This window comes from Toxotes jaculatrix, chromosome 24 (genome assembly GCF_017976425.1).
Source record: "Toxotes jaculatrix isolate fToxJac2 chromosome 24, fToxJac2.pri, whole genome shotgun sequence".
NCBI lineage: Eukaryota > Metazoa > Chordata > Actinopteri > Toxotidae > Toxotes > Toxotes jaculatrix.
In genome coordinates, this window is record NC_054417.1 from 10,328,288 (window position 1) to 10,356,206 (window position 27,919).

The 27,919-nt window shown below is 45.4% G+C and overlaps 1 protein-coding gene across 2 annotated transcripts; it reads left to right on the top strand.

Annotated features, from left to right (window-relative positions):
* Window positions 1-27,919, top strand: LOC121178129 (fidgetin-like). Of its 2 annotated transcripts, XM_041032656.1 has the most exons (3): window positions 11-124; window positions 1,158-1,188; window positions 25,638-27,919. In XM_041032656.1, exons 2-3 carry the CDS (start codon window positions 1,164-1,166, stop codon window positions 27,917-27,919), a joined length of 2,307 nt encoding a protein of 768 aa, XP_040888590.1. In that variant the 5' UTR covers window positions 11-124; window positions 1,158-1,163. The 2 variants fall into 2 exon arrangements, with proteins under 2 accessions (XP_040888589.1, XP_040888590.1); XM_041032655.1 differs by lacking the exon at window positions 1,158-1,188 and having other exon boundaries at window positions 1-124.

Here is a 27,919-nt window from a genome sequence, read left to right on the forward strand (position 1 = left end):
ATGGTTTCAGCTCGCACGCAACCCGGCTTAACCTCGGCACCCCGATCATCAGCAGAACCCCTCCCCGGGATCGATGCGACCCTAAACCCCCACGTGAGAGGTCGACCTGTCGCTAAAAAAACAGGTAAGGAAGGATAGTCCGGGGATCCGCTGCGTCTGCAATTAGACAGAGTGGTCAGAGCAGACAGCCTCTCTCCAGGCAGCGCGTCTGTAGAGGAGACGAGCTCAGACCAGCCTGGTGCGCGCCGCTTATGTCGGAATAATGCACGTGCAGTTTATGATTTAACAAGTTTCCCGAATTGCAAACGATACCTGAGCGCGAATTGCTGTGCAGGTTTGCGCTTTACATATTTATTTATTTTTTTAAATGTGATTTTCAAGGAGCGCACCTGCGCCACGGTTATATCGCAGAGGAATGGACACGTAGGCTGCACTATAGGTTCCTCTGTTTCCCCGTGTCGGCTGTGCGGCACTGACTAAACAGGAGGAAAAATAATAGTAATAATAATAATAGTAATAATAATAATAACAACAACAACTTGCATGCACACGGAGGCTTTTCCAGCCGTTCTCAGGGCGGCCGCCGCGGTACGGTTACAACAAGTTGCCCTATGCATGCGTGCAGAGAGCGGATCCAATGTCACCGCAGCATGTATTTTTTAGAAGCTGGGACGTTTTAGGGCGTTATCAACAGATTTAACTTCACTCGATACTCACGGGCATCACAACCATGGAGCCGCACTAGTTGATTTTTTCTCTGTATCACCCCCCCCCCCCCCCCCCCCCCCCACACACACACACACACACGCATACACACCCCCTCACCCCATCTCTCTCTCCCATGCACACCCCCCCCTCCCCTTTTCTCCCATGTGCCACCACCGCTGCCTGTCATCCCGGGCTCCACTTTCTAATGAGATGCATGTAGGTTAGATGCCTCTCCTATTGAGTTGCTCGCTCCAAGACTTGAAGGGCCCACCTTTCACACGACTTGAAATCCGAGCAGTTCTGGACCCCAAAAAAAGAAAAAAAAGAAGTGTCTTGTAATGCAAAGCTTTTTCGTTTTATTCAGAGGGAATCCTTCCGCTTTTTCCTCCTCACATTAATTCCAATGCTCTCATCTCCTCTTCCTCTCCCTCTTCCTCTTCCTGTTCCAGCACGACATGATCAGCAGCAGCAGCGTCTATGGTAGGTTGATTTTTTTCCCATTAACTTCTGCACTTTTTCGCTTTATTACTGGTGTGTTACAAAGGTGTACAACGCAGTGATGAGTTTCAGGGGCTGGTGTAGGAGATGAGGGTAGAGTCGGCATGACGCACACTGGGTGCATTTATCTAGAAAACAACTAAACATTTTACTGAAACAGAAACCAGATAGTGTGTGTACTCACACCTTCATCTTGGATTAAAATTGTGCATTTTTAATTATTATTATTCTTTTTATATATAAATCAAAATAATCGTGGCTGTCATGTTTTGGTTTTATTTTTCATCTTGATATTTTACTCCTATCACACAAATGCAGCCATGGCACACACACACACACACACACACACACACACAGAACAGCCACAGCACCTGGTAATTAATATTTGGTGACTAATAAGTGTGCTACATTTAAATTACACATGGCTTCATTTGCAGCTTTAATTAGGTTTTTTTTTTTTGGAAGATATTAAATAACAAATCAGTTCAAGAATATTTTTCTTTAACTTTTTTTAAAATAATCAAACCTGCAGGCTAATAAGATAGATACCAACCAGAAGTTATTTTATGCTCATTTGCGTTGGAACACACACATTTGTGCTCTCTCTCTCTCTCTCACACACACACACACACACACACTCACAAAAGAGCTTTATTTTGATTGAAAATAGTCAAATTCAAGTGGCATGTGGATGTAACTGCATGTGAATGGAGTCACAGTGAACGAGGCCTCAATCACTGCAAAGTCAAAATTTCATATTTATGATTAGGATTTTTTTTTTAACAGTTGGACTTTATGAAATATTTGATAATGTATTACATTAAAGATGAATTTACTGATAATTATTAGCATCATCATGTGAGGGATTTGTGTGTTAATAACAGGCATAAACAAGTATTGACGACAACACTGCAGAAATATATTCAGCCCTCCAGACTCCATTCAGATTTCGGGTCTTTTAAAAATGAGGTGATTCTAACGTTGCAGAGAGTCGTCTCACGAAATGTTCTCCACATTCATGTGGAACAATGGCAGATTGTTGAAAGCGAAAAAAAAAAAATAGCCAACCCACCCTGTTGCAAGTGCAGCGGATAGTTTTCTAATGAATGATCACGCTGGAAACCACAGTGTGCTCGATTGTATACACACACACACACACTGAAGTTCCACGATTGCACATACTCGTTTTTTTTTTTGTAGCAGTTATTAGTGAGGACTCAACCTTTCACCATTGATCTTTCTCTCTCTCTCTCTCTCATTCACACACACACACACACACACACAGTGATTTGTTTCACATCATGTGCTGTTTCCTCCTTTCTCCTGCTGATGCACTTGTGTGTGCGTTGCTTGTACACGTGCAGCATGTAAATGTTTGCATTTTTGTGTTATATGTGTGTGTGTCCATATTCTCAAACTCCAACTGTAAGGAAAACATAAAACGTGGGGTAACAACATTTCTTTTTGATCCTTAGCTGTGGAAATGATTGAAAATTCCACAGACATGCAGATGTGCTTTCATTTAAACATCACATCACATAAAATTCCACATTTTCTGAAGCTTTTTTTTACCCCACCCACCCCCCAACTCCCCCCTTTACTCACTGACTGACTTCTGTTTGCCACTTGTGATTCAGATTTGCCAAATCTGATTTTATCCGACATATCGAAGGACAAGCGAAGCTGTCTCATGCGGCTGCATTTCGAAAGTTTACTGCTTTTGTTTGGCTTGGGGAAAAAAAAGACAAGACAGAAAGAAAAAAAAAATTAACTTTCTCCTAGATGAACATATGGGGACTGATGAGGTGTGCGAGTTTTGAAATGCAAGTTTATATATATATGTGTGTATGAGAGACAGAGAGAGAGAGAGAGAGAGAGAGACGAGGAGGAAGCCCGGGTGCAACCATGCATGTGTCGTTTTTGTGTGTAGTGTAGATAATGTAGATACTCAGCAGTTTGTTTATTCCTCTAAGTCTATTTGTTTGCTACAGTCCTCGGCTTAAGATCCGTCCCTCTGCGTCCGCTGTCTGCGCGTGTTGCAGTGACAGTAGCAATAATCCCCCTCATTATACACATAACGTATCGCCTCACATCTCTGGCAGCCCCTGGATACAGCTAATAGGGACAGAGAGAGGAGAGATAATAGGAATAGAAGAAAAACTGCTTTACAAACAGGCGCCCCTTTACTCTTCCTTTATTTATCTAAATATGGACTTTTCCCTCAAATGAATAGAGAGAGCTGCTGTGCTACAAGGGTGGCTAAGCTACTCCCAGTGGGACCGTATAAATAAATTATCCTGACACTTTCTATCAGTCTGTAATGTTTACCATTAAAAGCTGTTTTACCGTCCCGGAGCCACCAGCGTGCGATCTGGCCCGCCCCGTGGGACTTCTGCCCGATGTAAGGCGATGTGGGGAAATATTGTGCTTTTTAGACACACACACACACATACACACACACACACAGTAAGGAAGAGAGAGACATTTGTTAGTCTCTGCCGCGTCCATATCAGTGGATTTCTCCTGTCTGCGCGTCCTGACAAAGGGCCTCTTCAAACGAGATCCAGGCAGGGTTGTCATCTTTTAGCAAATATGTTAAGTGTTATCTTTTGTGCTCTCGGCTCGCCGAGCGGAGCTGGACCCCATGGGAGCCCGGCGCATGCAAATAGAACAAATCCCTCTCGGACCTGTCTGTCTGTTTCACTCTCTCCATTTCTCTGTCTCTCTCTGTCTTCTCATCTTTCCCCCCCCCCTCCTCCTCCTTCTTTTCTCCATGTTTGCTCGACAGTGCGTCAGCCTGTCTTGTCTTCTTGCTCTCTCATCTATTTCACTCTTTGTCCACTTATTTCCCCTCCTCTCTCTCTCCCTCTCTCCTTCTCTCTCTCTCTCTCTCTCTCTCTGTCCCAGAAGACAGTGCTGGGGCTGTGTGTCAGCTAACTGTAGCGGTGTTGTGTAGTCTTTGTGTGTTTCCCTGCATGCTTGCTGACAGCCCCTCCTCGCTGATCTAAGTTCCTCTCCCGGAGACGGCAGGCAGCTGTCGGTAGCGCCACTGCCCGAGATGCGTTTCTCCGTAGATGAGCGGACGCCAGTTCCTTAAATCCTTGACACCATGATCCAGTCAATCCCCCCCACCCCCTCCTCTTTCTTCCCTCCCCCTTCCTCCCCTCTTTCATTGACACAGGCTCCATTTTTTCCTTTTAAATAGGGGTTTGGAGATTTTTTTTTTCATGTTGCAATTGAACATTTTTCTCAAACATATATTCATGCTGCCCTCACCCCTCCTTCTCCCAGTGCTGACTGGTTATTATCCAGTCAAAATCTGATGGGGGGTACTTCAGGTGAGGGGTATCCACACAAGACTCAGGGGTGGAATAACACTTAGAGCTTACGACTTTGTACCCAGCTGTAACCTGTTATACTTAATACCCAGATAATGCTTTTATGTATCATGGCGATGCGTAACACTTGAAAGCTCTGGCGTGTTTGATCAGGTTTCTGCGGGTACGTATCCGAGCCAGTGGTCAGGATGTTAACTGACAAATCTAAACAGAGAAATCCTGGAGAAGAGAAATTTTTAAATGTGTTTCAATTGAGTTTTTAGGTTAAAAAAAAAAAACATATAAGAAAAGAAAAGAAATGAAAGTTTTCGTCTTAATAAAAGATGAGAACAAGTGTGTCAGAGGCAAACAGCAGCAGCTCCAGGGTCAGCTCAGGTCTAGATAACAGATGGGGGGGGGGGGGTGTTTGAGCCAGGAGAGGCGAAACTGATTTAAGATCAGTGTCACTAAATTTCCAGACTCCTCCACCTCTTGTTCTCCATCCTCCTAGAGACGTTCTGTAAAATTCGTTTCAGTGTTAATTCCGGCATTAAAAGCATTATCTGACTTTCTTTGAACTCTGAATCCCCCCCACCCCTCCCAAATGACTGAAGTTTCTTCGTTTTATGTAATGCGTCATTTTCATAGGTTTTAATCAAATCAGAGCTGTAGATTTTTTTTCTCCCTCCCTCCTACCTTCTTTTGCAAGCCTCTGCCCCCTTTTCTGAATTTTAAGCAGACCCCCGCTCATCTCCCTTTACTCTTCACCGGCAATCTCCAACCCATGGCCCGGATTCTCTGGCAGATATTAAAACATTCAGTGTGTGGAAGTGTTAAATATGCTAAGGACTTATTTTAAAAAAAAAAGAAAAAGAAAAAAAAAATCTAACTTCCACTTTGGAATATTCCACACCATTAGACCTCAATAGACATGGCGGTGTACAGCTTATCCTTTACATTGTGCCTTCAAATGAGAAGGCGCCGTTTCTAATTAGGTTATTGCCATGCAAGTCTTAAGTTAAATTGTGCATTGATGTGCGGAGAAGCTCGCCACTCATTTGGCCCAATGATGGAGGACGCAGACGAGAGCCTTTTTTTTTTTTCAGGGGCCAAAGAAAATGACAGCTATAAGAGGGGAAGGATCTGACTGTAATCTCTCACCGCCACTGCTCTTCTCTTGCCGGCTCTGGCTGGATGATCTGATTTTGTTAAACAGCGAGCCTTGGCTAGATAGAGGCCGTCTGCTGCCCCCACCCCAACCCACCTCACCCCACCCTCCCCAATCCCCACCGACTCCCCCTCCACCACACCATGCCACCTCCCCGTCTGCAGCTCCATTTGAATGTCTTGATTAGCGAGGGATCTTTGCGCGAGCGGCAAGTAACTCGGACACTTTTGTGTCTGTGAGGCGGCAAAGGTGTGCGTGCGCGTTAATGAACAATGGCTCATTGGGTATGAGGCAGAATTTGGTGTGTGTGTGTGTGTGTGTGTGTATGTGTGTGTGTTTAAGCTTGGCAGGCTGCCAGGGGATGGACACAAAGGATGTTGAGTGGCTGGGCGTGTGGCACAGCATCACTGAGCTGCCTGTGGCCTCTGGGAGATGGACACAAACTGGGAATGAGAGCAAAAACAAATCCAGCGTCTGCTAAAAAAAATACTGCAACTAATTATTTCCTGCAGCTGATTAGATTATCGATTAGCCTTCTAATCACTGTTGCAATGAATTTATCAATTATTCGGTTTGGGAAATTTCTAAAAAATAGTTTAAAAATGCCAGTTGCAACTTGTGAGAGTCCAAGGTGACATCTTCACGTGTCTTATTTTGACAAGAAGCAGATCGTGGAAATTTGTATTATTATTATTTTTTTGATTATTTGATTAAGGACTGAAACACTGACTAAAATAGTTTCCCCCTTTTTTTCTGCACTGTCTTAACTTTGATGTTTGCCTCAGTGGCACGTGTCACATGCTGCGTCCCGGTCATGCCTTGAATTGAACCTGCAGGTTATGATTATTTTTATAATCTGCCAACAACTGATAAGTGTTCACCCCCAGTTCCCCTTCGTCTAAGGTGACATCTTCAAATGTGTTTTTGTTTTTTGTGTGCCTTAAACACAAAGACAGTTTGCAATGAAATAAAACCAAGAAAAGCAGTAAATTCTTATATCGAAGGAGTTGGAGGTGCTTGAAAAATTACTTCAGATCAGTGTGTACCCAGACTTGTTTGGGAAGAAAGGTGTTTGTATGCTTAACCGTATATGTGTGTGTGTGTGTGCGGGCCAAGTTTCCCCACTGGAAGCAGGCAAGAGCATTAGAATGTTGCTTGTACGACTCTGTTGGCAGGATGGACACATGTGGTAGATAACTAATGATAGCATGCAGTGTATAATGAGATCCTACTCTCCGTCTGTCTCCCCTACCTGGCATCATGCATTAACCATACAAGAGGAAGAGGAGGCACGCATGGTATTGACTTTTGAGTGGGTGTCTGCTTTTCCGTTGTTGGTTTTGTTTAGTACTCAGAGGTCAGCATGGCTGCAAGCGCCGTACATTTATAACAAGTGTTTTTTTTTTGCTTTATTTTCATGGCAGGAGCTCGTTTTTTTGGTTTTTTTTTTTTTTTTTCATAAGGCAAGGATCTCTCCTCATCAGCACCCCTTGAGCTCTGTTAAATGGTCGTAAATTGATTTGGATGCGCTGCAATGTATACTCTTAACAAGCCAAATGGGTTCAGTTTGTGGGTTAGCTTGTGCGTTCGGAAGATTATTCTATTAATGTATTCCACACACTCATAATCCACAGTATGATGTGTGAAGGAGGGAGGCATTGGCAGTGGTCCATCTTCTTGCCCAGTAACATATATTTATCCTCTTCACTACACAATCCTCTAGGCTGCTCAAATCCCCCAGGGGGTCCCAATGACATGCTTACTAATGTGTGCTTTGGAAACGGAGTGCTATTGTATCCCCTAAATCTCACAAAGCACTGTATGATTTGCCCATTGTCGTTAAATCGCTTTGCTTGTGCCAAGTACTTGCATCTCACAGAGGCTTAATGCTTTGAGGGTTTCAGGGACAGCTTCGAGTTCCTCTTTTGTTGATTTCAGGGAAAAGTGCCAAGACTGCTGCGCTGAATATTGTTTTGAGTATGGAGGAGGGAGGGGAAGAAGGGCCATTGCCAAGCGACTCCATTGAGCCCTGTGAATGGGCCATTCATATTTAGGAGAATCACCCAGATGCCATATTGTTGGCTCAACAACGCTAAATATTCTCCAACAAGGATGGGATTGTAACAGGTTTTTGAATTGTGCAAGTGTAGAAAAGGACATTGGGAAATTGGGAGAAAAAAAAAAGCATCTAGCCTTCAGTTACTCTGAAAAGGGTGAATAGTAAAGCAACAGCCAATACAACTGTGACATGATAGCGTTCCTACTTTGCTCAAAATGTTTTATTTATATTTGTACTCAAGCAAGAATTTGTCAGTATAGTCTTCACAGTGTGGGCATTTTTCTTTTCTTCTGCGTATACTTAAAGCATCAGACCTTATGTACTATGTGCTTGTGAAAGCTAAATAAGGAGTAAAATTACCTTAGATTTCTTTATACATCAGCTACAATAGCCTCCCCAGTCACCAATACTGATAAGCTTACTGTACTTTCAGCATTTTGAATGCTACAGGCTAAAGTGCAGAGACGAAAAGCTTTGAAATATCAAGTTTGAGAGTTTTTTTGCCCCGTCGGTGTCTCTTGAATGAAAGCGGGGCGTGTCACTCGCCATGGCGGCCTCAGGACAGCAGGTAGTGGTGGGGCGTGGACAGTATGTCGCTGCAGAGGCCCACAAAATCCCGCTCAGCTCACATGGAGCTCTCTGGAGGTCCCGCCGCACTAAACAACCTTGAAACTGCCGCTGTAAGCAGCCGAACTCTCGTCCCCCCCCACACACACACACCGTCAAAAGGGCCTAAGACAGGACTTAGTAAAATGTCATTGTGGTCTTTTATGTCATGCATGCACTGAGTATTAATCACGGCTGGATCTGTGCCTGAGAGGCTGATCAAATTTATTGTTTGGCTGCACGGGACAGTAATGGGTGTTTAATTACTCAATAAAAGCCCTTTTATAGATTCCCAGGCCTCCTGTGTGTTGAGCAAATGGTATTGATCTGTCTCCGGGCTGCAACATGATAGCCTGTGAAGGAGAATTAGAGCCGTTAGCCTGCTAGCGCTTTCTCATTCATTAGCTGCATTAGCCAGAGGGTGGTTAAGACGTAGCATCGTTGTTAATACCGAAGTCTCAAAGGTTTTTGTGTCTGCCTTGTGTTGTAAAGCTCCGTGCACCTCATTTACACAAATATGGATTAGATGAGCAATGAATAACATTGACCCCTGTGGAAAGTGTTTCAATAACAATATCCAGGAGAGTTGTTTTTCTTTGAAACATTTCCCTCTGTGCAGTTTGTCAGTGGTACAACCGCCGCATAATCCACGGGACTAAATTTGACAACGGCCTTAGCCGAGCCGTGAGCTGCATTAGTCAGGCTACCATCTAGACCGCATGTTTAATCCCACCGCTTCCCCACCTTCTAATCTGTAATCTGACGGCTCCTCCACCTCCTCCACCTCCTCCTCCTTCTCCTCCTCTTCATCCTCAGAGGCCTAATTCTAGATCTCCGTCCTCCTGCTTGCAATTGCAGTCTGGAGAACAACACTCAGAGGGAGGAAAAGGCTGAGTGAGAATGACAGCGAGGCTTACCGCGTCTCCATATGGTTTTCCATTCATGCATTCATGCAAGGATCCATGTTTGGTGTTTATACGCAGGCCTGCACGGTGTCCACTGTATCTTTTTCTTTCTTTCTTTTTTTTTTTTTTTTTGTTGCCTAACTACATCTGCCTTGTGTCCATTGTTCTTTTATGTTCAGAGCATATTGCTGTGTCTGTGAACCGGCCCCACTTCTCTTGATGCACGGCAAAAAACGCTGCAATATCTCCCTTGATGTGTCTATATCAAATGAATGTGGCCTATTACAGACGTGGCGGAGTCAGTTGGGTGGCTTTGTGGACGAAAAAGGGGCCTGCAAGAGACCATGAAAGAGACATTGTCCAATATGGACCATACAGTTCCTTTGTAGATAAATGGATTTTCATGCTTATCAACTCGGACAGTGACATGAGTGAAAACTGTGGAGAATGTGGAATTATTCTCACTCCACAGCCGTACACATGGACAACTGTAGTTTCAAGTGTGTGTGGTCTTTTATTGTCCGGCAGCAAGCTTTTATTTTTTCTTTCGTTTTTTTTTTTTTTTTTTTTTTTTTTTTAAGGAACAATAATGCCACAAATGTGTATCGTGCATGGAGCCAAATGTAAACTTATACATCAGAACATCAGGTGTATTCTGTATCCTGGATATATTATTGTTGTTTGGTGTCCTAACTCTGAGCTTTATCGAAGAGGAAAGATTTAAGCCTAATCCTAAACGTGGAGGGTGTCTGCCTCCTGGACCCAAACTGGCCTGCACTAGTTCTGCTTCCCATTCTAGGAACCACAATTAAGCCTGTATTCTGGGAGCGGAGCGTTCAAGTGCAGTAACAGGGCACTGTGAGCTCTTTAAGATATGATGGTGCCTGAGCATTATTATTACCCACCCTTGGGTGCTCAAACACATAAAAAAAAGCATAACACCATTCAGGAAATATAATAAATGAGGCCTAACAAAGTTTTTACCTGACGAGGATGATATGCAAGTTGAGCATTAACCCCCCCATCCCATCCCACCTCACAGACATGAACCTGGCCCCCCCCCACACCTTGTTTCATGTTCTAATCCCAGGGACACGTGTACATATATGCAAGCTTGCTCACACACACACACACACACAGACACAGACACACATGTTAAACCCTGTTCACATTCCGCTGCCCGTGGGCCGCGAATGAGAAGCGATGTCTACTCGATGCAGAGCCAGTGATCTAGGTAATCTGCCTGTGCAGTGGGACAGGTCTATTGGTCCACAAATCAATTGGCTTCATGTCCGTGCCATTAGGCTAACATGGCGCTGCTGAGGCGCTGAGATGGTAAACAGACTGTTTAATTCCCCTGGACACCAGCCAGGTGGACAACTCCTCCTCCTCCTCCTGCTGCTTTCGTCCTGATCCCTCTGTTTTATTTTTTTTCTTCCTCTCCTCATTCTATCATCCTCTTACATTCCTTCCTCCTCTCCACTTGAGTCAATGCGGTTATTCTCAGCGGACGAGTGCTTACAGGAATATTGCTTGGAGGGATTGTGTGTGTGTATGTGTGTGTAAAGTGGAGAGATTTTGGCCAATGAACCCTTGTTGTGCTCTGTCCTCCAGTACTGTGTCTATACTGAGTAAGTGATCCCTTGGGATGCAGTACACACATCCAGCATCCTTATCTCTCTCTCTCTCTCTCTTTTTCTCAATTCCTCTCTTTCTCTGTGTGTTTGTCTCAGTGTTTGTTTCTCTCTCTGTGAATCTGTTTCCCATTCTGTTTCTGTCTCTATCTCTGTCTTTCTCTTTATATATGCCCCCCCCCTCTCCCTCCCTCCCTCCCTTTTTCTCTCTGTTTCCAGACAGAGGCAGCAAACAAGTACAGTCATTTAAGGGGCTGCATCAAAAACAAACACACACTCACACTCGTGATTAGAAAAAGGCAGATTTATGTCCAGGCGGCAAGGAGTTTACCACTTCCTCCTTTTGCACAGATACGCCGAATAAAACAACACCTCTGTCCTCTTGTTCCCGCCGAGCTTTTGGTTTCCCTACACGGACGCCACTAATGACTTAGTTTGTATAACGTCAGCAATTCGATTTATCCACTTCACCACCGTGCATCCTGTTGTGTGCAAGTCTTTGTGCTACCGTATGGTAATTGAGCCAGTGTGTCTCGACAGATGAGTGTTGTTGGCAAGTATCACTGTTGTGTGTCTCATTTCCTGCATGCTGTTGCCGATGGACTGATAAGATAAGAGGCCCGTAGCCACGTCTGAGAGCCTTCAGCGCAACTAACAACCTGATGAACGGCAGCACTACAGCCGTGATTAAGCCGGAGGAGATGGGAGGGGAGAGGAGGGGAGTTGGGGGGGGGGGGGGGGGGGGGTGCTCGGGCGCCCACATGGTAATCTTTGCCCAAACACAGTGTAACATATAGAACAAGAATCTCCTCGTCATACTTCGAAAGTGCTGAAACTTAAAATGATGGCGACAGCCTTCTTTGAAGTCCTGCTGGACAGGAAAAGCATTAGAAACAGCTCAGTATAGAAATCTGTGTTGTGGTTTCAGACTTGCCCGGCAGCGCCATAACGTTTTACTGTTGCTAGGAGACCACAGCGAAACCCTTGGACACATCTGGTCAGCTGTTAGTGCATGTTGTTGACGAGGGCTGGAGCATCTGTAACAGCATGATATTGTTTACAAAATGAAACTGTATAGACTTAATGTCAGTCGGTGTTTCAGTCTCTGAGAAGCAGGTAAATAGGTGAAGCTTTGAGGAGCTGAAGTTGAGGCTGAAAGTGTGGGGGAAAAAAAAGTCTAAATAAATAATTGTGACAGTAGTTTTCAGTCAAAAGCAGCTGTGTTGAAACAGTAAGCATAAAGGAAGCGTCACCGATAAGTTTCATCACTATAATGTGACAAAAACTCCCAAGTTTCCAAAATGATAATATCATGTCCTGAATTTCAGGGCCATTCTCTTGGCCCCTACGTTCCTCAGCCTTGACTCATCTCCCTCCTGGGACCTCAGTGGAGGAATGACATTCCCCTTCCAAGAGGACAGCTCAGTCCCTCCTTATCACAACCCATCGCTTCAATAAATACTTCACGCCCTTTTCTACCTCCTACCTGTGCCCCCCCTCCCTCCCTCTTCTTCACGGACCAGAATATGTTTATCATCCAGGTTCTCCCGTGTATGTGTGTGTGTAACATGAGATTCAAGAGATGAGCAGCAGAGAAAAATCAGAGCCACAGTGAAGAGAAGCGGCCTGTCCATCCTGATGGGAGACGTAATGTCTCCTAAAGCTGGATCGTCTTTTGTTTTTTGTTTTTTTTGGTGATCCACTTCTTTGGTTTTTATCCAGATGACAAACAAGTACGATCTCCTGTGTTTCCCTCAGGCCTGGAGCTGCGCCCCACAGTAATAAAGCTGTAATTATTTATTTAGTGAGAGTGAAAACAAGACTTTCTAACTGCTGCCGCTGCTGTGAGAAATATTGCTCTGCAAATATGTGAAAGTAGATGAAGTTGCCAGCACACAAACAAACACACACACACACACATATACAGCCACGCTGTTATCAAGGTCCTGGTCTTTCTCACTCCAGATCAGGCAGAACTGGAGGGGAAATGCAAGAATAGTGAACGGAGAGAGGTGTTAAACATCTCAGCTTGTGTTTCCTTCGCACAGCCCGAGTGGCACTGAGTGGAGAAGGCTCCTCTGGAAGAATGTGGTAGCTACAAATCATATCATCCGTAACAGGTGGAAGTCAAACTACACTTTAACTTATAAACAGAGAAAAATCTGGTTTGGTGCGATGAATATTTCTGCTGGAGGTTCAGTGGAGCTTATTTTAAAAGTTTCAGACACTTAAAATGATGTGTCTGATAAAAAAAAATAGAAGATTAATTCATTTTGTACAGATATTTACACACTGATTATTTCATTATTCCAATCTTTGAATTGTAAAGTGCTATAACTGAGGGAGATGGGAGAGTTTGGTTTACTTTATAAGTAAATGATGTGTGTGTGTTTTTTTACATTAGCTTGTAAGCGCAGCTGATGGGATCTGAAAGCTGTGGTTGTCATTTTAGCCTGATAAACCGAGAAGCCTGTGTTCACAGCGCGGAGGCTGCTGCCATGTTGATCGCCTGTGAATGTGATTACAGCTATTGATCGATAGACAATGACACTAGGCTGGTGGATGTCACCTGAGGAGAGTGTGTGTTTATGTGTGCGTGTGTGTGTGTGTGTGTGTGTGTGGGTGGGTGACTGAGAAAAAACAGGCACACAGAAAGGAAAAGAGAGAGTGTGTGTGTCCATATGTTGGTGTGTGTTGCTCCATATGCTGGTGTCTGCGCGTGCACATACATACTGTGTGTGCGTGTGCATGTGCATGCATGCATGTTAAAGCCAGATCCAGTGTGGTAATGTGAGATCAGACGTAGCCTGTTAGCCGGAGCCTTACATCTGCTGTCAGCCACTCGCTCTAACTCTGTTAAGGACGTTATTGATTGCTCATTATTACCCCGTTCCCTGAAAGATGAGCGTCCCCTATGATCACATTAAATCTCTCCTCTGTCCAATTCTCCCGAGATGCCTTCTGCTCATCGGTGCCCATCAAATTTCTCCTCCGAGATCTGATATCAAGCAGCCTGACGTTTTTTTTTTTTATTGCCTCTGGTTCTTTTTTGCTTCTTGTTTGATTTACTCCAAATAACTGTCTGTTTTCTTTCTTCTTGCTTTTTTTCCCTCTTCTTTTTTTTTAAAATTCTTATTTGATTGGACTCTGTTTAACTAATTGATGTCTTTAGGTCTGTGTAATGGAAATCAGCCAACACGGATGAGCAGCATTTGAAATTATGATTTGTTTTCTTTTTTTTTTTTTTTATTAGTGCAAAGAAGACGCGTCAGGTTGCCGTGTTCACTTTGTGATCCCTGTTTTATTGACTTGATAGCAAACAAGAGGAGCTGACAAGAGAATCATAATATGTACTTTATTTTCAGACTAGGGCTATTTTAGCTCTGTAACACTTGTTTAATAAACCCCCCACCCCCGCTCCAAACCCCCTTCCTTTAAAGTTCCCTGCCCTTTCCAGTGCCTCTCGTTGTCATTTTCGCTGACGATAAACAGTTGTTGAAGGTGTCACGCGTCCGCCAGCCCCCCCACCCCTGTAAAAGTTTGGGACTGCTGAAATCCAGCCCTCAGTGAGAGGCCATCTCACCGCCACCCCCCCACCCCACCCCACCCCACCCCATCCATGAATAATGCAGAGCTATCGACTGTGTCAGTTGAGCGCTAGGAGACGCGGCGGCAGCCAGCTTGATATTCAGCTGCTGAAGCTGACTGGATGCCCTCACTTTGAGACAAACTGCTGGCAGACTGCTCTGACTAGAACAGACAGGACCTGAATCTGCTCCTATGAGATGAGCCGCCGCTGTGTTGGTGTGGAGGGAGGTTGTTGGATTTTTTTTTTTGTCCCATGGAACCCTGTGTTCATAAATCTGGATACATGCGTTCACAAATATTTGCAGCCTATACCACACCAGCTCCTCGGTTGTGCAGTTTGTGTGTGTGTGTGTATATATATATATATATATGCAATATGTGTGTGTGTGGTTGTAACACAATGTGTGCGTGTGTGTATATGTGTCTGCGCGTGTGCGTTCTCCAGCCAGCCAGCAGCGCGCGCAGGGAGCTCCAGTGAGAATCTCCTGCCCCCTCGACACGACCAGTTCAGTCTCAATGCCACCGATCGATGGGCGTATTGATCCGCTGTTTGACTGTTTAGACAACCTGTGTGAATTCCAGCATAATGCGAGCCCCACAGTGGATTTTAAAAGATGCGCTCGCGCGCTTCAGCCACTGCGCGTCTGCGTAGCCGCTGCGAACGCGCACGCGCCGCTGTCACACACCTGAGCGCACGTTCCTTCCCCCCCCAACGCCTCGGAACTCCACATATACAAGCGCGTGAGAGTTCAAATGGAAATGAAGCAGCTGTAGGACGAGCTTGACAGGCTCCTGAGGCGTACTGATGACTCAGTGTGGGCTGGAGCTCATAGCAGCTATAGGTAGAGTTTGAATCCAACTCCATGACCTTAAGCAACGTGTCCTCTCGTTCCCCTCTTACCTGTCCTGCCAGTCACCACTGCATCCTGTGTACTGTGCTGTTACACAGAGCTAAAGGTTGGCATTAAGATAAATGACATTTTTTTTATATATATAAATTCATGACCTTTAACCTCCAAAACCTCCAAACTTTTTATTTTTAATTTTTCAAAAATCCATCCTTTCCACCCAGGTGTTTTTCCAGAAACACACTTTCTGAGACCAATTTCTGCTCCCCATTTTCCCTTTTTTACTGGGACAGCGAGAGAAGGCGTGAGTTGGCAGATCTCGCCCGAATCTATATGAAGCGAGCAGGATTTGATACTTCAAACATGCACCGTGAAGGATCCTGCGAGTTCACAGGCTGGGGGTAAGAGGTTATCCCAGGCAGGGCCTCTTCAGTAATCCACACATACCCCACAGGCAGGTAGACACACACACACGTACACACACAGCCTCGCACGTGCACCACTCACGGCGGCGTTAATCTTCACCAACTGCTATTGAACTCTAATCTCACTTGCTTGCCAAGAGTTTCATGCACTGCAAAAATCCACTTTTTTCCACTCCAAAAAAAAAAAAAAAAAAAAAAGAATCCTGCTTTTATTTATCAGCCAAGGTGAAGAAATATTCAAGACAGGCTCTTTAATAAGTTATGCAATATTATTAGTTTGAAGAAAAATTTTTGAAAAAAGTGTAATTTTGAACCTGCAAGCTTGTGATTTTGTTGAAACTGACAGTTTTTGCAGTGTAGTTAGGACCAGGCAGCGAGCTGGCCTGTTGTTAGAAGTTACAAACTATGGAGCTGTGGTCCAGTCTACTGTCTGACTGAATGTACCCCCCCCCCCCCCCCTCCCCCCTTCCCGCCACCAGCCCCCATCCCTTTCCAAACCACCCACACACATAAACACACACACACACACATATACACACGCACACACACACACACTGAGACACACAGAGCCCAGTGCAGACAGACATAAATGCATCCACAGATGGTGACACTCCGGCAGTCGCTCCTGGGCTGTCTATGTGCCAGCGATGATAATACACACACACACACAGATGCACACACGTACACACTGCCTGGCGGCAACAAACACGGTGATGCATCATTGAGCATCGGCTGGTTTTTCTCTAACTGCTGAGGGGAAATCAGTGTGGTGTTAAGTAACCATTCATGTGGAGCCGAGACCACACACAAACAAACATCGCACCTACACTTCTAAAAATACATTTACCACGGCTGAATAATATAATATGATTGAATAATATAAAAGTTCTCTCACAGACACGACTCGTACCTGGATATTATTGACTACTAAGCTTTTTTTTCCAACCAGTGGGATCATTGATATGTTAATAAACTCTGCTATCACTATTTAATTCCCCTGACAAATATCTCTTGTGCGCTTTCAAACTCTTACTTGGATTGTGATATATTCATTTGTTGATGCATTGTTAATGTTTCCACTCTGGACCGCGGAGTATGCTGTGTAGGTAAATCGCCCACTCTGGGGCTGCGGCGCCGATGTTTGTGATGTGGATCTTCCTGAGGACTGTATTTGAATAATGAGGGAGGCTGGAGCGTTCTCTTGTGCAGAGTGTCTCTGTGCTGCCGCAGTAAATGACCTCTGAATAGTTGTTTTGGATTAGCCATCAAAGTCTTCTCTCGAAGTGGCCAATAGATAGGTACTTCCAGAAATGAGTCACTTGAAAATGATCATCGCCGCCGTTGCCGTATAAGATAATGGATAACCATTACACTCCATTTTCCCCCAGCTCCTCACCCACACAACGCCTGCTCTTGAAATATGATGCATCCACTGTGCTTAGTGAGCACTTAATGTCCAAAAGCACCGTGTTTGTTGAGATTTACAACTGCGCCGGCAGGAGGGGGGTAGAAGAAAGAGTGCGACGTCGGCGTATAATGTTGTTCACTCAATAATTATCTCATTTTATTTACGAAGACAGACAGCTTTAGACGAGGTTAGAGGCTGCCTTTCTATTATCTCCACCTGCCACCCCTCTACTGCAACATCACCGGCTCCCCCACTCCCTTCCTCACCCCCCCCACCCCCCCCCCCCCCCCCACCCCCTCCTCCCCGCCTGGCCCTAAATGACGTCCTTCATGTCGAGGACTTTCCAAAGTTTCCATCCAGGAGGAAGGATTGAGCGCGTGTGGTGTTGAATGGAAAGAGTGTCAGAGAGAACCACCCCCCCCCCCCCCCCCCAAAAAAAAAACAACAAACAACAACAACAACAGTTTCACCACAGCTCTCTTGCATCGGTAGCCGGATCAATGTCATTTCTAAAAGGATTAGGCCTCCTCTCAGAAATCTATTTTAATTACTGAACACACAGGTAAACAAAGTGGTGGTGGTTCGTGGGTATGGATCCCTGCCGTCAGAGGGGTATTGATAGTGTGTGGCCCCATGTTAACCTCAGGGGCCACTCTGAAAGATCCTGTTGACTGCACCCTCAGGTACGAGCAGCAGCAGCAGACTGAGAGCTGTTTGCCGACGTTGGCTGCACGACGAGTCTGTCAAGCCTTTAACTTCAGCTTGTGTTGTCGAATTTGTTGCCTAACACTGTATTAAACCACAGTGTAACAATGAAAACACATGCTAATGTGCACTTTAATAATTAATGTTTATAAGTTGTTTTAAATGATTTATTATATATTAGCATTTAAAATGTGATAATCCCCTAACAGATGCTTTATTAAAGCTTTATTAAATGGCTTTTTTTGAGTTAGTAAACTGTAAATCAATGATTCATAGATAAGCATTAAGAATTAATTAGTTTATTTACTTGATGAAGCTATTTGCTAAAGCTTAATATAGGATGATTCATTAAGAGCTTGTAAGTTGCACATTTGCACATCAAGCACAGTTCTGCATCAGATGCCACTCTTGTTTGCTTTATCTAGATTTTTAATTTGATATAATAATACCTGAGTTTGAATGAATAAATAAATAATAGCAGGCAAACAAAACGCAGCAGCTGCAAGATATGATTTTCTTAAGCCAGGGATCACCCATGACTCACACAAGACAGGTGTGTCATTCAGTTTAAGTCGCATTGCTGTACGCCTTTTCTTTTTTTTCCCACCCTCCCTCCTCGCTGATGATGACGTGCGTGTGGATTTCTCCCGGCTCGTGAAAGGTTTTTCTTTTCTAAGTGATGAAAGAGGAGATGTGGAGATGCTGTTAGGGTCGTGACACTGTTAGAGCACAGTGGTGCTGAGAGTCTTTACAGATGTTTTGTTCGCCAGATAAGAATAATCTGTTTGCCTCAGCGGGCCTGATGTTTCTATGCATGTCCTGCACGTGTCTGCCTTCATTCTCGCCTGTGTGACCATGAGTGTGTGTGTGTATGCAGGGCTGTCTTTGAGGAAGGAACCCCGCGTCGAGTCGGGTGATTAGGCACGCTGCGCTAGTCACAGGAAATGGAGTAGCTGACGGACAGGCCGAGTGCATTATAGATGAATGCCATGCGTTAGCAGCTCCAAGCCCCCGCCGAATATCTCTCAATTTCCTCTGTGAATGACAAAAGAAGCCACGCACAATTTCCTTGATCCGGAGCATTTGTTTAACTGCGCCCTACCCATTTAACCCACCCATTCAATAGTCTGTCTAGTAAAAGGAAATTTAGACAGTGTCAATTTATACAGCTCTAAGGAAGATCTGATACTGCCGGGCAGGGGCGACGATGATGATATGCCTCTGGAATTTAGTTAGAGATTTATCACGGTTAACTCCGGCTTCTTCTGGGACCTAAATTTAGAGACGTCATTAAATATACCCTAATATTTGAAAAAAAAAAAAAAAAAGCTTTCAACGTTTCCATACCGTGCTGAAGCCCATCTCTCAAAGCTCAGTTTCTGGTTTTTCTTTTTTTTTAAACTCCAAATCTGCTCCACAAAGATTTCAAAGTTTGATGGTCGAAGCTGCGAAAAAAAAAAGTTGTCGCAAGGTCACAAAGATCACAGATTACAATGAATATTTGATTTTTTTTTTTTTTTTAAAGACGCTGTCATTTGTCAAATATCCTTATATCGCAGCTCTGAGCTGTCATCTTTACAGCAACCCCCCTCTCTCTCTCTCTCTCCTCCTCCCCTCCTTTACTGTCTTTGAGTTAGTGACAGCTCATCTCTCCCGGTCACTGCTCGCCGTCTAGACTTTGAACTCGCTCTGTTTACTCCCTTATCTGTTGTTGTTGTTGTCGTCGCCGTCCTCGTCGTCGTTGCTTTGCGACAGACTAGTCGTAATGGTAAGCCGCGGCTGAGCTTGAACTGAAGGCTTCAAAGACGTGGATTTGGGCTTTTTTTTTTTTTTTTTTTGGTTATTTTCAGAGGAAAAGTCTTGGTGGACGGTTTTGTTTCTGTCACACGAGGGTGAAAGAGAAATTTTGTTTATCTGTTAACACCACATTTGTCTTTTCCAATTCGTTTTATGAAGTTTTGACTTAAAATCGAAATGAATCCATGTTCATAGGCATTTCTTTTTAATTTGCGGCCTGCGAATGTTGCTCTGGAAGAGGAGGCATTAGAGGTGGATTCAAGAGAAGGGAGAGTTTTGATCATGGTATGTGTGTGTGTGTGTGTGTGACCATGTGTGAGTGTGTGACACTAGCTCATGACTAATTTCATAATTAATTGCCTTTTGGAGGACCTAATCACATTATTTGACTCTCTACTGTAGGTTGTGTGCCAATACAGCGTAGCCCGTGGCTTAGTCACAGTGTGCTGGACTCATTAACAAGGTGGTCCGGAGGTTGTCAAACACACACAAATGCTTGTGCGCATGAGAATTCACACACACAATAAAACAATAGCTACTTCCACTGCATATTCAGGGATTTTTTTTTTGTGTGTGTGTGTGTGGTAATTTAGAGGTTAAAAGATGCCCTCTGGTGTATTTGATATGGATTTGAATAACCGGCTGGTTAGATTTCCCCGGTGGTGTGTGAAAACAGGTCTCTCCTGATGAAGTTATCGCCTGTCATGCAACTCCTTCTCCTCCTCCTTTAACGGAGCTGGAACAGATTTTAAATATATATATATATTATGACATGGTAGTTTGTTTTTGAAGGTCTTCAGCGTGTGTTTATGTTAGAAAGACAAAAGAAGGCCGCACACATTTGCACGTCTTGTCTCAGAATATGTGTGTGTGTGTGAGAGGCATGTTGGTGTGGACATGTGTGCCGGCATCTCTTCCCCTGCGCTCACACGGCTTAATTATGACGTTACCAAAATGGGCAGTTTGCTCTGACACCCCGCTTGCAGAATCACACAGCGGACAGACTTAAAAGAGCTCATTAGCTCTCTCTAAAGAGCTGTTTACTGCACATACACACACACACGCACAGTAATAGGCAGCTCTGTTGATGCAGATGGACGCCGAGTGTAATGAGAATGATTAGGTTTCTCTATGTGGAGGCTGGAGGAGGAAAAAAAAAAAACAAAAAAAAAAAAACAAAGTGCTGGCAGACTTGACGCTTAAGAAGGTGGAGAAGATTTCTGTTGGATGTTGTTTCAGCTGAGTGCACGATCTCTCTCCCTCCCTCTTTCGCTGCAACACAAACACACATCTCTTTCTTTTCTTTTCTTTTCTTTTCTTTTTTTTTTTTTTTTTTACTCACACACTTTACTGCATGTGTCTATCCGAATGCTTTGCAAATTTCCCTCAGGCCTCAAAACCCATTGTGGACATGGAGGGAATCAAATATCCCCCAGCCTTGCGGCTCCATCAAGGTGCTTTAATCAGAAAAAAAAAAACGAATGAATGAATGGAAAGAACTGAACTACTCTTTAGGAAAATTCAGACAAAGCTTTTAACTGCATTGTCTGTGTCTGTGATATCCTGTAACCCCAGACGAAGGCTGCTGCAGGCGAAAGCACGTTCATTTTCATATTAAATCTCGGGCAAATTGGGCTCCACCACTAACAGAAATCTTTCCTTTTTTTAAAAAAAAAAAAAAATGAGAAAAGGGCCTTGAAAGTTTGGGGAAATGAAGCAAGAGCAAAAAAACAAAAAACAAAAAAAACATAAAAAAAAAACCCCTACACAATATTTGTGTTGATTTTGATCCATATCTTGTTGTTGACAGTTTTGAGTCCTTGTTTTTCACTTTGACAATGAATTCAAGGGCTTTTCAGTCTCAAGGTCTTTCCAAGGGAGTAAAGCAGTCTACCAAGTCAAGTTACCTTGACTAATATTTTTTCTCCCCCCCACCACCCACCTTCAGCCCCGCCCATCCTGCGGCACCACATTAAGCGACCGTTGCTTTTTGCTCATTGCCCTTGGTTTACATCACATTGAATTAGAGGATACACCCTGAATGGTTCCAAAGTCAATCCTCCTCCATCTCTTCCATATGTTTTGGAGAAGGAGCAGCGAGTTCAAAGCGCTCAGTTCAAAGCATCTGTCCTCATTTGAATAACGTAGAGTAATCGCTATTACCTTATTTAAATAGTGCAAGTTATCATTTGGCCTTCATTTGCATTGCTGGGGTAATCACTGCGTCTCTGCATTAACCTCATTATAGAAGAGATGAAAGCCCTGATGGAGCCTGACACACTCTTTTATATATGTTATCTTTATTAATGATGGAATTAGAAAGATTCATGTTTCTTTAAATGGAGGACATATCAGAGTTTGATGGAGTGTCAAACTAGACAGAGGGGAGAGTGTTGTGGTGTGTAGGTGAGAGGACCCGAAGGCAGACGCTCGAGGTGGACTGCTGAATGACAATAACTTTGAATAAAAAATAAATAAATAAATATATCACTGAGCATGAGTCTGTTCGGTAAATCCAAGGAGACGTGAGGAACCCGACTCAGACACAGGAACAAAACAGGAGAATGAAGCGCAGGAACAATCAGTCAGCACAGACACCAACTGAGAAACAAACAGAAGCCAGAGGAGCGCAGAGACTTAAATACAGGAGAGGTAATTGGCAACAGGTGACTCACATTAGGGTGGAGCAGGCAATCAGCAAGGAGGGAAAACAGACAAAGACTCACAAGGGATCATAGATACCAAAATATATTAGTAACTATCTAAATAGGCACCAAACAGGAAGTACTAAACAGAAATGCAACAACCAAAAGGAGTCCATTGTCATCCACAGATTTTAACTTCAGAAACAGTAAAAATGAAAGAAAAGGGGTGTTTTACACTGATTCAGCAGTCTGTGTAACTAAAGAAAGTTTGGATTGCTCTCATTTCGTGCCTTTCCTCCCAAAAATATTGGCTTAAATGTAAAGAATCTAATTAAATGTAGATTTTAAGCCAACGGAAATTTTAGTTATAGCTTTAGCTCAGACTAGCTGTTTCTACCTCGACAGCTGGCTTTAACCTGACATAGCTATCCTATGTTGCTGTACCAAAGCCGCTCTTAGTCGGCTGCAGCCTCGTTGATAAATCGCTAAACAGGTGCTGAGATTTCTTCGACTCGCTGTCTCTCTTGTTCAGGGATGAGAGACGGGGAAAGTAAAGGTGTCAAAGATATTTCATTCTCAGGTCTCATCGCAAAACTCATAATTAGCACATCATTTTTATATCCTGGTACTGTAAATGACCACTTCACTCCATCATTCTGCACTATATATATATATATAAAAAAACATTTAAAATGGCACTTTATGATTATATCAGTACCAGACGAGGTCAAGTACTTGACAGCGTTGTTGTAATTCCTTGATCGTCATAATTAGGCTGCTGAATGGAAGGTTACTCAGTGCCCCTTTAAATAACATATGACCGTGGATACTTGTGCAGCAGAATCAGGAGACGCACTGTAGACTGACCCCACGTCAATGAGGCGGGTTCATAGCAGCGTGTCTGCAAACCTTTTAAGACTGGACACAGCGTGCACTGACTGTAGCTCCTGAATCAGATGGGCTGAGGCTCTGAGACACGTCTTTTGCTTTGTGTTGTATATATTATCTAATAATGCTGAAGACACTAATGTAGAAACAATCGAGATTTCACGTGCAATGCCAAACCACCATAATTCCTCTGGCTACAGATCAAACATATAGCTTGAGAACACAATCCTGAATGCGACCAACCTTAAAAGCCTTTAAAACTTGTTTGATTTACGACGCTCCCATAAGACTGCAGTTCAGAAATGATATGATTTACTTACTGTTAACCTGTGAGAAACATTTCCACCGTTGTTTTAATTGTTTTTTTCAAAAGCTCACAACAATATAATAGCGCATCCAAACCCTGCTGCTTTAGTGGCATTGCTGTAAAATCTGTATTTGGCCTAAAGCCTCAATTTCTCTTCTTTTGTCCAGTTTTCCTGACTTGTAATTTTCTCCTTGAAATACTGCCCTTTTATTGCGCTGTTTCCTCTTAATATATTCTCAATTTTAAAGGCGCCTCCCAGCTAATACAAAACTTCCCTCTTGCTCAGCTCTTTGTCTGAGGCGTTCCCCCCCTCTCGGTACACTGGGAGGGTGACAGGCTTGCCAGCCCTTGCTAGACTCCCCTCGGCTAAAATGTTGTAAATTAACACAATTAGCAGATCACCATTCTGCTAATTAGCCACTGGCGTCTGCCGAGAGATGGCTAGAGAGGAGAATCAGAGAGGAAATAGGAGTCTGGGGATTCCCCCCTCCCTCCCTGTGTTGTTACCAAACAAACACAGGGCCTCGGAAAAGAGAGCAAGAGAGTGTGAACGTCTATGTGTTTGTGCCTGTGTGCTTTTCTTTTTTTTTTGTGTGTATGTCTGTGTTTTCAGTAGCATAAATGGATGGGAGGAAGGGAAGATTTGCAGCTCCGTGAATGGATTTTATTGTGCATGCCTGCTTTACCCACACAGACACAAACACACACACACATAAACCAATTCTGAAGCAGGTATTGCTCACTAGACCCCCAACTGTGGATCTCTACATGCATCCACCGCCAGTCAATAAGTCAGAGGAAGCAGCCTAAATGACACCGATATTATCCTTTATTTGTGTGCACTAAGTCAAATCAAACGGGGTTCAATCTGCTGTGCGGCTGCTGTGATTACGCCCCGTCCAGCCTTTGATAGCGCCACGGCTTTGATAGTGAGACAACGATGGAGTCGCTATGTGACTGTCAGTGTTTGCAGATGGCATTGGCTGGGATTAAAGGAAACAGTGGCCCTCCAGCCTCCTGAGGCAATAAAGGGGAGAGCCAGGTGAGTGTGTCTGAGATGAGATGGAGCAAGGAAGGAGGGAGGGAGGGGAGGAGGTGAGGCAAGCACAGAGGGAGTAAATAAAAAGAGGGGTGGCCGCGAAGAAAGAGCAGAAAGGGAATGAAAAGAAGAGATATATATCGAAAGAGATGGAGTCAGAATAAAAGGGGGTGAAGAGAAATAAAGAAGGATCTAGCAGGAGGGGAGGTGGAAAATAGATGACCAAAAAAAAAAAAAAAGCACAGAGGAGAGAGTGAGGAGGAAGACAAGGCGGCAGGGAGGCATGAAGAAGAGATGCAGACAGAAAGGTAAAGAGAACGGTAGAGAGAGGAGGTCAAGGTGGAGCTGTGCAGACAGGAACTAAGCTTGAGACACAATGTGTTGTAATTCATAGCTCGCTACAGCTCCTGTGTGCGTGCCTGTGTTTGTCCGTCTGGGTCAGTGGATGTGAGCTCGCGAGCTTGTGTGTGCGCGTGTGCACGTCAGCATGCTTGAGTGCAGGCATAGATAGTGTTTTTTATAAACGCCCGTGTGTCTGAGCAGGGGTTTGTGTGTTTTTGTGTGTGTGTGTGTGTGTGTTCGATGAAAGCACCATGAGCAGAAGGGGGGTGGGGGGGTGGATGTATGTGTGTGTGTGTGTGTGTGCGTGTTGCTTTGTGGCACTCTGCGAGGCACATTTTCAAACCCATCTCCAGCCACCTCAGATGAGCCGGGGATTATAGAATGACCCTCAATGCCTCTGTCTTATTGGTCTGGCCAGGGTGCATTAGGCTGCCGTAACCAGCCATCCCACAATCCCTCTGCACCGCGCTATACCTGCCTACACACACTCTGCCCTCCTTATGATCTGCAGAAATTAACAATTCATGTCTAGTTTGACACAAAACCCTCTCATGATGAATATAAGGAGGAAAAACGAATATGTAAAAAAGGAGAACCACACCGAACAAGCCTCCAGATGAATATCACATTTTTAATTGACCACCCCCCGTCAAAGCCAATTTGAAGGTGTTGTCATTTTAATTATTGCTCAAATGATTATAGCGCGTCAGCGTGTTCACATGCAGTTGTCTGTTTCTTTTGTCCTCCCAGGCTTAAAGATGCAGTGGACCCCCGAGCACAGCCAGTGGGCCGAACAGCATTTTGACATCTCCTCCACCACGCGTTCGCCAGCCCACAAGGCTGAGGCCTACAGGGCGGTACCTGGCCACCTGCAGCGCTCTGCCACCTACCAGTACGCCTGGGCCAACGATGACATCTCAGCCCTCACCGCCTCCAACCTGCTCAAGAAGTATGCCGAGAAGTATTCCGGCATTCTGGAGATGCCGGGCTCGTATTCGGAGGCCCCTGGGGTCCCGGGAGTGATGAATGGACGGAAAGGTGAATCGGAGCCCTGGCAGGATGGCGTCTACCCCATGAGCTGCATCCCAGAAGGGGTTTCGGTTAGAAAAGGAGGTGTGGCGGCGGCTTCAGAGGTGGTGTCTGGCATGTGCAGCTCCCCAGGCCTGGCCTCCAGCACCCTGAGTGAGCCCAGTTACTCCAGCAGCAGCTGTGGGAGCCACACTGCCACCGCCCTCCACTCCTCCTCCATGCCCTCTCAGGAATACGGCCCGGCGTACAGCGGCTCCTACTTGCACAGTAGTTACAGCTCCCAGTCTGCCCCTGCCCCAGCTCTTCCCTCCCCACTGCACAGCTCTGGGCTCCTGCAGCCGCCCCCTCCACCACCCTCCCACCCCACTTTAGTCCCAGCTTACAACGGAGGCTCCCCCAACTTGTCTAGTTATAATTACCCCCCAGCAGGATACCCAGCTCAGAGCTCGGTCGGGCCAGGATACAGCCCTGGGGGAGCACCCCCTCCCTCCTCATACCTCCCCTCAGGCATCGCTGCCCCTACTCCCCTTCCCCCCTCATCTGCTTTACCTGGATACCCATACCAGAGCCACAACCTGACCCCAATCGCCCCGACCCCTCTCAGCAGTAGCTCCTCCAACTCCCTGAAGAGGAAAGCCTTCTACATGACAAGCCAAGGAGAGATAGACTCCTCTTATGGTAACTTTGGCTATGGCCAGGCTCGGAGCTCGGCTGAGAGCCCCATGTACAGGGTAGCAGACAGCAGCAGTGCAAATGGAGGCTCCAACAGCGCCAGCGGTGGCGGCTTTGACAGGAGTGCCGAAAAGTCATCTTTACCTTTTAATCCTCAGAAGCAGTCCACGATGCCATCTGAGCAGCAGCAGAGGAAGTACAGCAGCCAGGCAACAGGTGGGCCACTGACACCACCGGCCTATGTATCCTCCACCCTGGGGGGTTCCCGCTCAGCAGACTCCCTTGCCAGCTTCACTTCTCCCTCCCTCAGTGAGCAAGGTGCTGATGATCACCGTCTCCACCTCTCCCACTCAGCACCAGGGCCTACCTCCTCCTCATCCACTTCCTCCTCCCGGCCTGCTGAAGAGCAGCTAAAAACTAGTGACCCTCACCTCCTGGACATGGTTTCCTCAGAAATCGTTCAGCAGGGCCCCCCAGTGGATTGGAGTGACATTGCAGGTCTAGAACTAGCCAAGGCAACCCTGAAGGAGGAGGTCCTGTGGCCAATTCTTCGACCGGACATGTTCAGCAGTTTAGGACCAGCCCCACGTTGCGTGTTGCTGTTTGGCCCCAGAGGCAGTGGCAGGACGTTGCTGGGTCGCTGCCTGGCCAGTCAGCTGGGGGCACCATTCCTCCAGCTCAGTGGTTCCACATTGGCCACCAAATGGCTGGCCGATGGAGAAAAAATTATCCGAGCATCCTTCCTGGTGGCGCGCTGCCGGCAGCCCTCAGTACTGTTCATCAGTGAGGTCGACATGCTGCTGTCAGCCCACCTCAGTGAAGAGAGCCCCATCAACCGGCTGAAAGGGGAATTGCTCACCCAGTTGGATTCGCTGCTCATGGGCTCTGGCGAGGACGGAGGCAACCAAGTGTTGGTGGTTTGCTCCACAAGCAGACCCCAGGACATGGATGAAGGGCTACGCAGGTACTTTGCTCGGAGGGTCCTGGTGCCCCTGCCGGATAGTGCGGCCAGACACCAGATCGTGAACCAGCTCCTGGCCCAGTCTCAGCACAAATACTGCTTGAGCGAGGAGGAGCTGGCGCTGCTGGTCCAGCGTACAGAGGGTTTCTCTGGACTGGATCTGGCCAGACTCTGCCAGGAGGCCCTCGTTGGTCTGTTACACGTCTCTGCACAGGGCATGGACATGACAGGTATGATGCCCAGAGGACAGATCAGGCCCCTCACCTACCAGGACTTTGAGAGTGTCTTTTGTAAATTCCAAGCCAGTATATCGCAGAAAGAGATCGACACGTACACTGAGTGGAACAAAATGTTTGGCTGCAGCCAGTGA